At 41.1% G+C, this 17,835-nt stretch overlaps 1 protein-coding gene across 2 annotated transcripts in view; it reads left to right on the forward strand.

Moving 5' to 3' along the window:
• nvl (nuclear VCP like) overlaps positions 1-17,835 on the forward strand; it is a 42,482-nt gene that overhangs the window by 9,634 nt on the left and 15,013 nt on the right. Inside the window, exons 7-13 of one of the 2 annotated variants that reach the window (XM_079169288.1) lie at positions 5,037-5,282; positions 7,057-7,162; positions 7,473-7,549; positions 7,752-7,886; positions 12,873-12,974; positions 13,174-13,291; positions 14,595-14,739. In XM_079169288.1, the coding sequence (XP_079025414.1) occupies positions 5,037-5,282; positions 7,057-7,162; positions 7,473-7,549; positions 7,752-7,886; positions 12,873-12,974; positions 13,174-13,291; positions 14,595-14,739 (929 nt within the window). The remainder of the gene's footprint in view (positions 1-5,036; positions 5,283-7,056; positions 7,163-7,472; positions 7,550-7,751; positions 7,887-12,872; positions 12,975-13,173; positions 13,292-14,594; positions 14,740-17,835) is intronic. The other variant, XM_079169289.1, reaches the window with a different exon arrangement.

The following is a 17,835-nucleotide window of genomic DNA, read 5'->3' on the forward strand; positions in this document are numbered from 1 at the left end:
GTGGTATTTGTTATAAATGTACGTTGGTACATAGAGGGTGATAAGAAGCTGTACTTGGAGGGGCTTAGGACCCAGGGGAATGTAGGTGAAGGAAACCGGAAGAGACGCCACACAAACAGCTGTTCACCGCTCATCACGATCCTGTAGAACAGATTCTCAACTGGTGGGTAGTCGCGGACCCGTTTTCAGTGGGTCGCGGGCCTTTGCCTTAAAGCAGCGGAGTTATTCACGCTCCTTTCCAGCATTTACGGCACTTGTTCAGCGGTGCAGGAAAAACACAGGCCAATGTGTTGTAAATCACGTCACGTGATGCAGTTTAGCCAATCAAATAAGGGTATTCTGATACGTTTCCTTACTCCAGTGAGATGTACCCACACCGTGACACAGGGAGGAGAGATGAGGAAAGACATCATAGAGCAGATCTCATAAGAATCTATATGTGAAAGTCAAATATCTCTGGTCGATTTTAACAATTTAATTTGCTAAAAAGACCGCATTCACAAATCAGTGCTGCGAAAAGATAAAAGTGTTTCTTTTCCGCACACTTGTGGTGAGGTGTATGAGTTCGAAGAGAATACCGTGATATACTGTGGTACCGCTAGAGTTAGGCAAAATACCGTGATATACATTTTTGGTCATACCGCCTAGCACTAATTGGAAGCTCATTCTGCGCATACGTTAAATGCGTTAAAAAAAAATAAAGAATTAATCCTGTAATTTAATCATAACGCGTTAACGTGTTATTTTTCACAGCTCTAATATATATATACATCTATATATATATATATATATATATATATATATATATATATATATATATATATCAGTGGCGGACCGTGGATTTTATACCTGGGCCTTCAGTGCTGTTCTACACTTCTAATAACCTCATTATGACGTCACAGCTACGGGTTATTATTTGTTTCGTGTAAAAGCCGCATATTCACATAACACTGCAACATTTGACAAATGAAATAAAATGTTACATGAAGTTCAACACCTAGCATACAAAACGCAAATGCAGAGTGCAGATACATGAATACGAGCATGACGGGACGCTGCATCATTAACGGACAATATAGTCCAAATCAATGTAATTAACACAATGACAAACTCACAAGAGCAGTCGCATATATTCATATGACAACAAAGCAACAAATCAATCCAGCAGACCTGCAGCGGATCCACGCATTCCACCACACGAGCACGAGCCATTCAAATATTATTCATAAACGCCACGATAGACAAATGAACAGTAGTAACTGTAGAGGTAAACAAACGAACTTCACTTACCAAATGCTGTCTATCCTCCTTTCTTTGTTGACAAAGAGTTTAATCCCAGTACATCAGTTCCAGTAAGAAGTCCTTCTCGATTCATCGACGCCAGTCGAGCCTCCCCAGTTGTATTTCGCCGGTTGTCGTCGGTCTTCCGCCGCTGGTCGGTCGTCGTCTTCGACCGCCGTTCGGTTGTCTTCCGCCGCCGTTCGGTGGTCGTCTTTGGCCGTGGACCGACGAAGGGCGGGCCGCGGTTGTGGAGCTGTTTCCCTGCGAACGTGGTCGTTGAGTTGTAGATCCACTCGAGTCTCTCCAAAAGTACCGACGCTCAGTTAAAATGAAACATATTCCCAGTCATAACATGTGCAACGCTTCTCCGACGCTGCATACAAATCCTTTTCCTGGCTGGGTCAGGGCTGCTAGCTGTGGGGTCATTTCTTACTGTCCAGTTTGTTCAGAAATGTCCTTGAGAAAAGTGTTCCCAGTAACTCCGCCACTAAATCTGTTTCTCCTCCTCCTTCCGCCATTTGATATTAAAAAAACAAAGCTAGGTAAAATGTCTTTCATATATATCCACTTGAACTCTGTCTGCAACAACCAAAGCTCTGCTAGCAAGCATATGTTTCGCGGGCACATAGTCACGTGCCCGCCCACTGACCAATCACAGCACACTATGCACCTTGCGGCAGAGAGACATCTGGACTCTGAGCTGCAGTAATGCTGACATAACTGTAGGCCTGCACACCGCTCTGGTGCGTCCATGAATCTCAAACTAAAGATCTGATTGGTTGAAGACTATGCCAATCAAAAATATCATCCCCATTCACTTAAACTGCACATGGATTCACTGGTGAGTCTGCAGGCCTGGGGCCTCTCTTCTACCTAGAGACACAGAGGTGAAATCTGATTGGATAAAAGCTCTACTTAAAACAAGCTGCACTGGAAGCAGAGCAACTGAGGAAGACAGTAGCTGTGCAATGAGAAAATAAGATAATGGGAAAAATATTTTTATAAATTATAATACATATAAGAAAAAATTAAATGTATTTAAGAAAAAATATTAAATTATAAAATAGCTATAACTTTGTGATTCTGTTTAGGCCAGCAGAGAAGGCTTTGCAGGCCCTGATGGCCCGCCATATATATATATACACAGTATAATAATCAGTATAATATAAAATACACACATACATATATAGATATAAGCTATGATGAGTTTTCACTGTTAATTTACCATCTCAATTAAATGTTGATGCCTCCATGACCAAGTTGTCATGAAACTATGTAGAAGAAAAGATGTTCACTTTGCCTAATATGTAGCTTGACAGAGTTCTCCATGTGTGCCCTAGTGTTCTCATGTCTCCTTCCCTCCTCATCCCTCACTCCCTAACTGTCCGTGCTGGATCTGTCCCCCTTGTTTTAAAAAGCTAAATAACTTATTAGCATGACTGCATTCAGCTAGCCAAACCTGTCTGGTGCACAGCTACTAGAGAAGCTTCGCATGTACGGCTTCCCTTTCCCGCTGGTCTGCTGTCTGATTGTGAGGTCAGGCTGATCTGGGATCAGCTCTTTGGCCTGAAGTTTTTCCGCCAAAGTTCTCCTCTCAAACGGGTCTTGGAGGAGTAGTGCTGGCGCTCACGCTCGCCTGTAGAGACTTCTCCTCACGAGAATGCGCGGGAACGTTGATTGGCTAAATTGTATGTCACTCATTTATATCTTTAATCAGCAATTGGCTAAACTGCTTCATAGACCCGCCTCTTTTGGGCCAAATTCGTTTGGCCCCCCTAGCTGTGCGTTCACACAGGCGGAGAGGACGAGCAGGAAAAGCATGGCCAAATCCCAATGTCCCCCTTACGGACTCACGGACTTTGAGACGCACTCCTGCGAAGTCCGTGAGGGTTTGGGGATGTCCCACTGTCAAATCATCGAGTGTTTGAGGGCTCTCTCGCAGACATTTTGAGCCCTTTATGAACCCTTTCCGTAAGTCAGCATAGTAGCCTACGGGAATTAGCCACAAATCATTGCAATGTGACGTTAAACACGGGGTAACCAGTGGACGCATGGAGACATAAACAAAAAGGTAAACAAAGAGGACGGCTCAGTGTGTTCACTCTGGAGTATTACATTTACACAGAAACATTAAGGGGTAAAGATGGAACAAAAAATAAACATGAAATCAGAAAATATTTATTTATTTATTCATCAAATATTTGATTTAGTCATTGAATCTGTTTTGACAAAAACGAGTAAATAGATTATATGAAGTTACTTATCTTGTGAGGAAAGAGCCTGAAGACGTTCAAATCAGGGAGTACAAAGTATAAAATAAATACACACAATTATACATCATATTTGTTGTCGTTTTCATGGTAACGTGATATGTTGCAGCAAAGTGCTGTCCCGTTCCTATTTACACCATCTCAAGCCCTCACAGCCTCTCACACTCAACCACTCACCAGGTGACGTCAGTAAGTCCTTGAGGGTTCAGGGTTTGAGGGTTTAGGGGGGACATTGGGATTTGGCCCATATATATTTTTTTTTGTGGCTCAAGGTGGGGCCAGGCTCCATGGCCCTCTATTGGCCAGCCGCCACTGGTCAGACCCCAACATTAGCGTTAGCTAGCTCCATAGCTAAAAGCAAGCCTTGGCAGGCTGTCTGGTCTGGGGAATGTTAAACTTAAAATGTCTAGTGCGTGTTAGCTAATAAGGTACGCCTAGATTAAAACAACCAGGATCTAAAAGTGTAGCGTAAGATGTGGCTTAATACTGGATAAAAATGTCAATTTCTGATGGGGGAGCGTACAAGCACACACACAACACGTGCGTGCTATATAACATTGATGGATTAGATAGGTGATTACCTTTACGTCTTGCTTACTTATGCTTAAGTTATGACGGGTTTGAAATATGTATATTAACTCTTTTGATAGAGCTAGGATCGCAATTTCCCTCTCTTCCTAGTTTTCTGCTACGGTAGGCTAAACATATCCTCTCTGTACTGGACGCATAGAGATGAAATTGAAATCCATCCTGTCATCTGACCCTGGGCAAGATGGCTAACAAGCACATTTCTCAAATGCTGGACTGCTACTTAATATTATCTGCACATCCCAGCGTTGCCAGATGTACGATTATTATTGTATTTGTTCAATAATTTTGCCCTCTTTACAATCAATAGTCAAAAATGCCATAATATATGACAATATGACCATTTTATGATACTTATAATTAGTTGTTGGCTTTAGTCTGCGATTCCTCGTTTCAATTAATTTCTGAATGAATGGTACGTCTGCGTTGATGGAGGTGACTCACAAATACGACTGCTCCACACATTCGAAGGGCGCGTGCAAAAGATATAGCTTTGAATACATCAATAAGCCCAGTTTTTTGTTTCATTAGCTTAGCTTATGGCCTTAGTTTCCATGCAGAATATGAACAGGTTTACTGTCGTGCTGTCTTGTAATTTACTTTTCTAATAGTAGACTATTACAAAAATTGTCAGACTCACAGAGACATACCTCCTTCCACACATCCATACATTGTAGCTATGTCAGCTTGCTTTTAAAAAATAAAATACACCTGTAGGTCTAAAAAAACGTTTACGCCTATTTGTTCAAGTGGTTATGAATTACAAAAGATAATTTTCCTCATATGATCATTTTATGCCTCTGGAACGTTTAACATTTCCCATTTGGCAAAGCTGGCACAGTCCATTTTGACAGTGACATCTAACCTTTCCTTGTTTCTGATTTTTTCCATTCACAGCCCACCAACCACATGAACAGCTCTCTTGCATCTCTCTACCGGAAGGGTCACCCTGACTCCAGCAACTGCTCACCTAGGAGAGATCAGCCTGCTGCCAGCTGTCCTGCCAGCACAGCCAACCTCCCTCCTAGTTCAGGGACGCTGGTTTCCACGGGAGGCTGGTTTATTGATCGAGGCAGAGGGCCAGAGAAGAGCAACATCCTTATCGACCTGTGTGAAGAGGAGCCAACTAATACAGCAACAAATGTATGTTTTACTGGAGGGCATGATTGTGCACTTAACAACACAGTTAACATGCTGACATTGTAACTAAGTAGGTAATAACTGTTTTGGTGGTCATGCCATCAGTTGTAAGACTTATCTGTTGATACCAATATATCACGATAATACCAGCCATGCTGATATATTGGTCAGGCCCTGCTGCTCTTTGCTGGCTGTGCTTGTTAATAATGATTGACAGATCAGTGCTGAGACAAGGTGACCTCTATGTTGTAACAGTTGTATGGACTGTTAAAGCAGAAACCTGTACATTTGACCTGATATTCTCACCATAAGCCCACGATGGCCTTGAGAGTAAGATTTAGTTCAGGAAACACGTATTCAATGTTGGAATTTCATGATACTTACACGAGAGCTTTTTCTAATTAGCAGTGAATTATTTTAACAATTATTATTCTCAGTTTTTAAATTTAACTGGATGGATTATAAATAATACATAGAAATACATAAATACATGTTCTTCTCATTTCAAGTAAAATAAGGGCTCCATCTAAAAATAAAATACACAAACATTTTTGAAAAGCTTGCATTTTAAAAGAAAGTGCTTTATTTTAGAAAAATGAATGAAAAGGAAAGTGTGGCTGGTGTTAACCTCGTCCTCTTTTGTTAAATCCATTTCACATCATAACGGTCTCAGTCAACTTTATACACATCTACACATCTCAACATCTTGCCCTCAGTTCAGACTGGAGTGGGTATGTTTGCTCAAAAGATTCATGTTTGGTCTCGTAGTGGCGTTTCACATTGGCGCTTTCAATAATGGCCACGGTATATGAACATATGAAACAGAGTGGTTTTGTAGCACCAGCAGGAAGAATGAACAAATAGGAGTCTGTCCATTCTTTGTTAAAGGCTCTGTTTTCATGGTCCACTTTTCTCTTGTTAAGAGCACGCCGTGTGAAATTGCTTCTCCGACTTACTTCTCCCACTGCTCTCTCTCTCTCTCGTGACCCGTCTCTCCCCTGTCTGTGTAAATCTCACTCGGCTCAAGATGTGTTTCAGAATACAGATATTCGATTGGCTGAGTAGCATCACGTGAGATGATTTACAATGCATGTAATTAGTCTGTGTATTTCCTGGACAGCTGACCGAGTGCCGTAAAGGCTAGAAAAGCTGTGCAGGTTAAAATAGAAGCGCTCTGCCAAAATGTATAATTCTCAATTATTCATCAGTTTTACATCCGGGTCCGGATAGGACAGCATCTGGGTCTGGACCACGGCCCGCCTATTAGTGACCCCTGCTATATATGTAACATATACACAGGGGTGTTGATGAGATGGGTGTGCTATTGGCTAGATGGGTAGGTTCCAATGTTTTTATTGGGTGGGTTTACTGTAAAAAATAAGTGGGTATACCCTGTACACCTGGGTATACCTTCCACTACACCACTGCTAACACATATTTTACTATTACATCTGCCCTTCGTTAAATTAACTTATCCCTCTCTCTGCCTCAAATGCGAAATTAGTGAAATACGGAGCTTGTTATGAAATAGATGCAGTTGTTGAGTAGATTTGATGCAGGTAATGTAAAGCTTGTTACATTTGTCAGCTGATCTGAATACCCAGCGTTCAACATAAACATTTCATTCGGATGAGATCAACATGGAGGTTAATCTGCTGTATTTGTCATTCAGGATTGTAAAGTTAATTTGGCTCAATCAAGGTTTATTGCCAGTGACATGTAGGCAGCTGACATTGTTTGACACATGCACTTACTGCCATATATTTTTTGTCACCAGCAGACAGATGTGTCCATGCTGGAGCCTGAGAAATCTCACAAAAAGTCAAAAAAAAAGATGAAGACATCCACTGAAACTACAGAGTCTAGAATCCTGAATAAGAAAGGTACCACCATGTCTAGTTTGCCAGTCTAACTATAAAGTATAGATTATTTACCTACTGTTGAACACCACATAACGGTGCGTTGAGCTTTTGAAGTATTCCCTGTACAGCTGTAACTAACAACTGTTTTAATAATTGATGAATATATTTGTTATTTAGTTTCATGTGTAGGGTGTATTTATTTAGTTTGTTGAATTGATTGATAGTCTTATCAATTAGTTTACAGATATTTTTAATTACCACAGTCCACTGTGATGGCTGTGACAACTATTTTGCATTCAATGTATTTCTTTCTTTATACATGATTTCTCAGCAAAATCAAAGTCACCAGAGCTGCAGTATCCCACTCTGAAGTTTGAAGATGTAGGAGGTAATGAAGAGACGTTAACAGTAAGTACCTTTGACCTTGCTGCTTTGTTTGATGCTGTGCCAAATGTTCTTCTACAGTAAAATGGGGGGTGGCTGCACTGCATGGTCACTAAAATTGTAAGTTTTTGAATCCTACACAGTGAGGCTGTAATTTGGCAGGGTTGAGCATGTTATATTATACATTTGTAGTGTTTTAACTTGCAATCATTTTACATTGTTACAGGAGGTGTGTAGGCTGCTGATCCACATGCGTCACCCAGAGGTGTACCAGCAGCTGGGAATGGTTCCTCCAAGGGGCTTCCTTCTTCATGGACCTCCTGGCTGTGGAAAGACTCTGCTGGCTCAGGCTGTGGCTGGGGTGAGTACAGGAAAATGCTTGGGGAATAGTGTTCCTCAGTGCTTATGGACACCTTTCTCGTGAGATCATGAAGCTAGAAATGGTCTACAATGGTAATTCTTAGCTTCCCTTTGTTCCAATGTCTCGTGTGTAATGCTGGGTGTTATGACCAAAGTTTTATTCCAGTATTTTTTAAGATTCTGGCGCTTTCACGGTATGAGCTCGGTAGAGAAGGTTGTCCATTAACCAAAAGATCGACAGTTTGATTTCTGGCTCCTCCAGTCCACCTGTCCGAAGTGTCCTTGTGCAAGATAGTATTCCCCAAAATGCTGCCGAAGGCAGTGCCATCGGTGTGTGAGTGTGTGTGAATGAACAATTAGATTTGATTCTGGTGTGCTGAGTCAGTTGTGATTTTATTGTTATATGATTATACTTGGGCTATGCATTTTCTATAGTAGACCTTTAATACTCCAATAACACTCCTTCTGAAACATTGTAGAGATAAAGTGGTGTGTTTGTATATTTACTAGTGCTGAGCAACGATTACAATTTTGTATCGCGATTAATCGCATTGTTATGGCAAAGTTCAATAATGAATTCAAAAGTAGTGTATTGCGCACTTTTATTTTAAAAGTACTGCTATATGAACAAAAGTACAATAACATTTGGTTTGCAACCACTTTAAACAAATAAGGTGCTTTTTAACATCAGTATTCCCTTTACACAGTAGCAGTTCAAATTATAGCGTTAATTAATTAACGCGTTAACTTGCCCAGCACTAATATTTACTAATGGTATCACGGATCGGTTCGGATCACTTGTGAACCGCGGATAAATTGAGTATTTTATTTTTTTACAGTTTAATCATCATAGTGTGTAATAGTTTTACTGCTGCTGTTCCTTTTCAAGTAACAAGTTCCCGAATATCAATGCAGAGTGTCAGTGAACAGATATAAAGCAGTAATGTGTAATGTTGCACGGTGTATCGATACTAAAAAGGTACCGCGGTACCCGTACGATAAAAACCATACGATTTTGCATATTTTTAGTATCGATACTTATAGCGCGCGATCAGAGCGCACTCACTGTTCCGCTTCCTGTCATGCTGCCTGCACGCATTGACTGCAACGGGGCGGGGCTGCCCAGAGCTCACACACGCAACAGACAGCGCTCACTCACAGCCAGTGATCGCAGGGGAGACATGGCATCAAGTGCTTTTGCTGACCGTCCTCGGCTTGTTGGGTAAAAAGATGCCAGAAGTGAAATCTGGAAGTACTTTGGCTACATTGCAGACAGTGAAGGAAAGCCCACTGACATACAGAGACCCGTCTGCAAAACTTGTTTCAAAGCCACACAGACCAAGGGAGGCAACACGTCAAACATGGCAAAGGACCTTTCAGACAGACACCCCCAACTGTTCAAAGAGTTCAAAGAACGACAGGTAGTTTTCATTAATATCTTGCTGTAGGCTAATACTAATATTAATGCCATTTGTTAAGTGTTCAAAAAGCTGGGCAGGAACAAGCTGGTAAAAAAGGGAACCATACAGATGTTTTATTTATTACTATTACAGATAAATATACCAGTATCGTATCGTATGTGTGGTATTGTATCGAATTCTGGCATCGTATCGTAAGTATCGGGTATCAGTATATTATAGCAGGTATCGTATCGAAGTCATAATTTTGGTATCGTGAGAACCCTACCTGTAACTTATAATGATGGATAAGGGTGGTGGACAAAACCGTTATGGTATGTAGGCGTTGTTTAAAGAGAGACACACGACAACGACAATACATCAGGCATGTCCACACATATGAATCCACCATCCTGACCATCCACACACCCAATTCAGTATGTATGTATGTATGTATGTATGTATGTATGTATGTATGTATGTATGTATGTATGTATGTATGTATGTATGTATGTATGTATGTATGTATGTATGTATGTATGTATGTATGTATGTATGTATGTATGTATGTATGTATGTATGTATGTATGTACAGTTGTGTTCAAAATAATAGCAGTCCCACATCACTAGCAAGATAAATCACTGTTTTTGTAAGAATTTCAACTTCTACACTGCAAGTAAGTTTCTAGAAGGCTTAGTAAAGGTATAGAAAACCAACAGACCCAACAGGCATGACGTGCATGCTGCTGATTCTGTGAAACTGAATCATTTACTGAAAGGGGCATGTTAAAAAAAATAGCAGTGCCGAGTTCAATTAGTGAGGTCATTGATTATGTGAAAAAAATAGGTGTTAAACAGGTGGCCCTTATTTAAGCATCAAGGCAACTGACGCTGCATATGCTGGCTGTGCATTTGTCCTTGAAAAACAGAGTCAAATGGGTCGTTCAAGACACTGTTCAGAAGAAGAGCGTTCTTTGATTAAGAAATTAATAAAAGAGGGGAAAACCTATAAAGAAGTACAGAAAATGATAGGCTGTTCAGCTAAAATGATATCAAACGCTTTAAAATGGCAGCCAAAACCAGAAAGGCGAGGAAGAAAAAGAAAAACGACTATTCGAATGGATCGGAGAATAACCAAAATGGCAAAGGCTCAGCCAATGATCAGCTCCAGGAGGATCAAAGAAGATCTAAGGTTGCCTGTGAGTACTGTAACAATCAGACGACGTCTACGTGAAGCCAAGCTACCAGCAAGAAGCCCCCGCAAAGTCCCATTGTTAAAAAAAAGACATGTGCTGAAGCAGTTACAATTTGCCAAAGAACACATTGACTGGCCTAAAAATAAATGGCGTAATATTTTGTGGACTGATGAGAGTAAGATTGTTCTTTTTGGGTCTAAGGGCCACAGACAGTTTGTCAGACGTCCTGCAAACACTGAATTCAAGCCACAGTACACAGTGAAGACTGTGAAGCATGGTGGTGCAAGCATCATGATATGGGGATGTTTCTCGTACTATGGTGTTGGTCCTATTTATCGCATACCAGGGATCATGGATCAGTTTGAGTACATCAGAATACTGGAAGAAGTCATGTTGCCGTATGCTGAAGAGGAAATGCCCTTGAAATGGGTGTTTCAACAAGACAATGACCCCAAACACACCAGCAAGCGAGCAAAATCATGGTTCCAGACAAACAGAATTCAAGTAATGGAGAGGCAAAACCAAGAAATGCAGAGGAATTGTGGAACGTAGTACAATTGTCCTGGGCTGCAATACCTGTTGACCGGTGCCAGAAGTTGGTCGACTCCATGTACCACAGATGTGAAGCAGTTATCAGAAACCGTGGTTATGCAACTAAATATTAGTTTATGATTCTCAGGAAAGTTGAATCTTCAAGCATTTCTTAGTTTATACAGTACATTTTTGAGTTTGTAAAGAAATCTTGCATACAATACTGAACTATTAAAATAATGAACAGATTCATGGTTTTTGGTCGAGTTACAAAACGATCCATTTTCACTCATAACAATGTCCAAACACATAATAATATACTGGCCTCAGTAGTTGTGGATAGGCGCTGCAGTGTTTTAGCCAGGTATATCTTGCAAATATGATTGCACAAAGATTTGTGGGTAAATGTCGTTTAATAAAATAAAAAAAGGTATCCTCTTTTCAAATAATATTGCAGCGTGCGTCCTTGTGTCTGGGATCTTAGTTAGCTGGGGACTGAATAGGCTCTCGCTCAGTCACGGGGAACCTGACAGAGCCAGCATGTAACATGCGGCCTTGTGATTGGCACAGCAGCGATAGGGGCGGGTCCTCCTCTTTGTGTGCAGGAGGCTTGGAGGGACAGGACCAGGCTAGTCTCGCGCTGTGAGTGAACCGCTGCCCAGCTTGAGAGAGGCTCCTGTGTTTCGTTGAATGTGTGCATTTCTGTCTGAAAGATAACATCTTCTGCCTCCATTTATCCATTCGCTACAAAATGTTGGATTCATGTTAATGTGTATTTAAAGACATTTCAATTTGTGAAAACCCCCCTGTTGAAGACCTCTGCTATAGATAACACCCAAAAAGCTTTTAGACAAAAATAGCTATAGTTGAATAATTATTTTATTATTTTGTCTGAGCATTTAATTGTTGTAGTATTAAGAGCAAACGTATTACACAGTTTGCATCATGTCAAATGAAGTCGCTAAACTCATGATCCTGAGCCTCAGAGGACGAGTGGAGAGATATGCTGCACATGAACATGAGGCTTAATCCTTTAAAGTCAGATTTTGGTTTTGATGTTTGGTTCAGGTAAAGAGTGCTATATTCTTGAAACAGTTTTGGCCTAAGAAATAACCGCTAAAACTGCTACTTCAGTCAGGAACACTCTCGTTATAGATTTTAACCAGTTATTGCAACAAATGGAATACAGTTAAACTTGGCGATAATGGCTCCGCTCTTTGAATGCTCCCCGGATTAGCCAGCGGCTACTGAGCTAAGACCGGGAGCACGAGCATTAACCCCCCTGGGTTTACAGGACAGAGGTACATTTTTTAAATACATTTCATTTTTTTGCCAGAAGATGAACTAACAAAGAGGTGGAGGCTGGGGCGGAGGAGGCGAAGCTTCGCCAGCAGTGTGGTCTGTAGCAGCGTAGATGTAGAATGAATCAGTGAGAAGGAAGCCATATTTAAATAAACCTCTGTGAAGTGAGAGTGGGCTGTGATTGGTGCGTGGCCGATTGGAAGCTATGATTCAGTCGGCTGGCTGTCAGCTGGTTACAGCTGGGGCGTATAACTTCTGTGTCCTGCATGAATTTACGCTAGCTTCATTTTGTTGTTGGAGGCGACTGGCTAAGTGGAGAGCAGGCCTTCTATCAGAGGATCGGCGGTTCGATCCCCGGCTCCGCTAGTCGCATATCGATGTGTCCTTGAGCAAGACACTTAACCCCAAAATTGCTCCCGTAGCTGTGCCTACGGTTTAGAAATGTGATAGAATCTGAATTGTAAGTCGCTTTGGATAAAAGTGTCTGCTAAATGACTGTAATGTAATGTGTACTTGTTCACATGAATTTAAATAAAGTTATTTTATGATTTTGTGTTTCAGGAGCTGCAGCTACCCATGTTGAAGGTGTCTGCTCCGGAGCTGGTGTCTGGAGTGTCCGGAGAGTCTGAACAGAAACTCAGAGAGCTGTTTGACCTGGCTTTGGTTAGTAGTGGTTTCTTTAATATCAATCTAGATTTCTCAACAAAAGACTAGGGACTGGAGGAGGTATGGTCAGCACATCTAACCATATACCCAAGTAATGTTCATTTGGTACTGCCGATACTGTATAACAGGTATTTTGAATTGATAATATGTATACCATGTCTTTCTCTCTGAACTTTGATTTTTCTTTTCCTTGCAGAACTCTGCCCCATGTATTCTGTTCATAGATGAAATAGATTCCATCACCCCTAAGAGAGAGGTGGCTTCTAAAGACATGGAGAGGAGGATTGTAGCCCAGCTTCTAACTTGCATGGACGGTACGATACAGAGTGACATGTAAATACCTTGTGGAAATGTCATGCTTACTGTAACAAGCAGACGCGCATGAAAGACTAGACAAGGTGATATTTCAGCTTTTGAGTAACTGCCACCTGGCATTGAGCTTCTGTCTGGTCATAAAAGTTAACATTCTGTCAAATAGTGGATGGGTTGCTGGTCAATGAAATAATATATCAATAATAAGGAAAATATGAATTTAGGTACATTCTCTGAAAGGCGAACAGAGCAGAGCTGCAAAGCTGCTGCTGAAAGATGCTGTGCCCATTTACACACAAGGAACAGCAGCTAATGGTTTAGTTCTGATTTCCCTGTCAAGTTTATGCATTATTCATAAGCATACGCTGCCTCCCTCCCTTCCAGCACAGTCTCTGCTCTGTCAGATCGACACTGAGAAAAAGAGTCAACTGGTTGAACGACGCTGTCCACTGGGACTCAAGTATCCAACCAAATCTCAGCAAAACATAGGATACCACAGCTCATTCTAATGTTGACTAACAGATGGCGTTATTTACTTTTGCCTTTAATAATTATCAACCAACAAAAAATACTTTAAAGCAGTCAAAGGCTCGGAACCCATAGGGTAATGCATTTAGTGTTACTTGAAATATGGCCAATGCGTTTTGGCTGTAGCTGAAGTTATACCTTCTATTTCTATAAGTGTATTACCTGTCTAATTTTCGGGAAAGATATTAATCCCTCATAAATTTAACATGAATGAAATGTTGATGTCATTGTCTGTCCTCCTTGAAGATGTAATGACTAAACACCAAAGTATGGTTTACATTTTGTACAAGTGCCTTCATCCTTTCAAGTGTTGATTGTAAAAATAAATGTTATAACATGACATTTCAGGCATACTTCACAGGAACCCTTCCCCTGTAATTCTTCCACTCATGTTTGAATCTTTTATAACAAACGGACAAGGAAAACGCATCTGTTTTTGTTCAGAATGGAATTAGTGCAACATATTAAACTTGTCTGGTAAAGAGCTGCATGTGCAATTTTTGGCACGTGTAAACAGATGCCATGTAAGAAGAATGGCATAAAATATACAAGGATATGTTATATGTCACCTGAATTATCCAATACACAGATAAAGATTTAACTACCACCATTGCCTCACTGTCACTCAACCCAAATCTGATACCACTAAATTATGCCGATTGAGGCTCTGCTGGATATTCCATATTATACAAAAGATGAAGCGATTGTCAAGAAAAAATAAATAGTTTTGACTTCCACAGGTGAAATTATATTTTACTGGTGTTTGCCTCCTGACAGACTTGAACAGTCTGACGGTGACAGCTCAGGTCATGGTCATCGGTGCCACCAACAGGCCAGACTCCCTGGACCCTGCCCTCCGCAGAGCTGGACGATTCGACCGAGAGATCTGCCTTGGTATCCCTGATGAAGCAGCTCGTCTCAGGTCAGCCAAACATGATTATAAATGCTTGAGGATCTACAAGGTCATTCACAACAGCTGCATTTTAGTAGTCATCTACTACTCCCAAAAAGTAGTCGACTTGTCGATCAACTGCGGTAGATGTGTCAATTTTCTTTAACCCAATAACAATGATAAATTCTCATCAAAAGGGTCTTGAATACAACCAGTTGTGGTTGTATAATGGAGGCAGGATGCGCCTGTGAGACTGTTCACAAATGAGCCGTGATCGGATTGGACTAAACCCAGGAAGCTTTTCTAAGCTGGTTATACTGTTTGACTGAAGTAACAACGCGACTGCTTTCTGGCAGGGATAGCGGGAGGCATTGCCACTGCTTCAATTCAGCCCATTCTGGTGAATATTTATGCACCAGTTTATGGTTGAAACGTGCCAGCACTGCTCCACCATTGTAGAGTATGTGAATGGAAACGCATCTAACACATCCAACACAGGCATCACCCAGTTGTGTCGATCACTGGGACGAAGAAAAAACAAACTGGAGCCCAACTCCTTATCCCCACTGCTTTTAAGCAGCCTTTAGACCCAAAATCAGAATGGGATGAAACAATAACTGAAGTAATTGGTATTTACATTTTAGCAATAGCAAGTTTATTTTATAGCACATTTTAAAAATATGAAGTGACTGTCAAGGAAAAGGGGTGGGAGGGCAGTAAGAGATCTTGGTTGGTCACCAATGACTAGTGTTTTTTTTAAGTCTGTAAGATATGATATACACTGTTTTATGTTTTTTATCTACAGCAATTTCCCAACAAATACAGGAAGGTTGTTTACAGTAATCAGGTGGCTTACCACAATGATATGGAAAAAAAAAACTAATAGTCCGGGGGCATGCACTGGATAAAATGATGCAGTAAAAGCCAGAATTTGGTTCCTCTGGCATATTCTCATGCTACTATTCCACCATATTCACTGATCTTAATTATTGCAGTTTAATGAGTTTGCCTCTCCGACATTTGGTGAATTGGGCTTCTTTTGCCTTTTAGCTCACACAGTCACACAGCTATTAATAATTTTGGGTATCATCTTTCCCTTTTCTTCACTATTGACATACGCCACACCTAAATACTCTTATCAGCCAGTCATATACACACGTGGACAAAATTGTTGGTATCCTTCCGTCAAAGAAAGAAAAACCCACAATGGTCACTGAAATAACTTGAAACTGAGTAATAATAATAATAATAAAGTAATAATAAATCAAAATGTACTAAAAATTAACTAATGAAAATCAGACATTGCTTTTGAATTGCTTTCTGACACTGGGCAGCACATTGCTTCATTTTTGTGTCTGTGAACATAGAGCAGACTGGAATTTGCCAAAATGCATATTGACAAGCCACAAAGCTTCTCAGAGAATGTCCTTTGGACAGATGTGAAAAAAATGGAGCTTTTTGGCAAGTCACATCGGCTCTATGTTCACAGACACAAAAATGAAGCATACAAAGAAAAGAACACTGTACCTACTGTGAAACATGGAGGAGGCTCGGTTATGTTCTGGGGCTGCTTTGCTGCATCTGGCACAGTGTGTCTTGAATCTGTGCAAGGTACAATGAAATCTCAAGACCATCAAGGCATTCTGGAGCGCAATGTGCTTTGTTTTACCCAACGGAGCATGGCCTCATGTCTGCAGCAATAAAGACTCCAATAGATGTTGTAATAGCTTTAGCCCGATTTGATTCTGCCACAAACGGTTTCTTAAATGCTGCGATGATACCTTGTTGTTGTGGCTTGGCCCCCGTTGCTGACAGACCAGGATGGTGGCGCTTCATATGTGTGGACATGCCCGATGTATTGTCGTATGTTTTTCTCTTTAAACAATGCCTACATACCGTAACGGTTTTGTCCACCACCCTCATCCCGTTATTATAAGTTACAGGGAAGCCAAAATGCTCCCAAACTTGCGACTTAGATGATGCCGGGGGCTTCTGAAGTTCCTCCGCTCGCCATGAATTTCACTGTTGTGGTGGAAAACATTCCTATACCCGCTTTGCGTGAGTCTTTTAATGCTGAAATACATAATACCAAAACCCAGGTTGTCTTTTAAGTATTTATTCTCTACGCAGAGAAGGTTCAATCATCACAACAGAATGCGTACAGTCTCAGTGAGGAAGAACCAAAAAAAGAGTGAACAGGCTTTCTTTATACAGAATGAGCAACGGTGGGGGCCGATGGCCAATGTTACAGACATTTCGGTCTGACTGATAGGAACAACAATGAAAAACAAACGGCCAGCAACCAAAACAAGTGGCCCAAAGGCCTTGGCGCTGGAACATACAACACAGTTAGTTATCTATGTGAACAGGCAAGGGAGAATTCTTCTTTTGCACAACAGAGACACGGTGAAGTTCAACAAAGTTCAGAGCAAAATTACTTATGCATGAATACAATATACTGAGTAGAAATATATATACTACGTAAGTAGAAATATATACTAGGTGTATGCATGTCTCCCTGCGCTTGGCCTCTCCGTGCGCTTGGGGTACCTGTTTCACGCACAGTGGACTCAAAAGTGTCCGCAAACCGTCCCTTTTCTGTCACAAAACTCATCCACTCTTTTCAGACAGAATTGTACGTCCAGTTTTTTGTTCTGTAGTACTCCAAAAAGCACATGGAAAGTGGACAGCAAAAAACATAACCAGATGGGCTTTGGATTTCCTCATCATACATGCTCCAGAATGTGCTCAAAAAGCTCCTGTAGGGCAGCTCTGTTGTCAAAGAACGTGTTGACCAGTCTAGAGCTATATTGCCACCGTGTTGGTGCCACACAGGTGTCACTGGGGAACTGGCAAAAAACGCAGCGAGGCCATTGAGATGGGAAAAAAATATTTTACATTCTCTCAGCTTTGAGACCCCTTGAGTCGGCACTAAATTCAGCCGATGGGCATAGCAGTGTATAAATAAAGCCATAGGAGCCTTCTTTTTAACTTTAGCCTGCACTCCATTAAGTCCAGATGCCATGACCGCTGTCGTTTACGGCGTAAGAGATGCTTTTCAGTTGTTGTGTTCAATCATGGCCAGAATGGAACAAATTTCATAATTTGAAAGAAAATGTGCGGGGG

This window comes from Pholis gunnellus (assembly GCF_910591455.1).
Source record: "Pholis gunnellus genome assembly, chromosome: 11".
NCBI classification, from domain to species: Eukaryota; Metazoa; Chordata; class Actinopteri; order Perciformes; family Pholidae; genus Pholis; species Pholis gunnellus.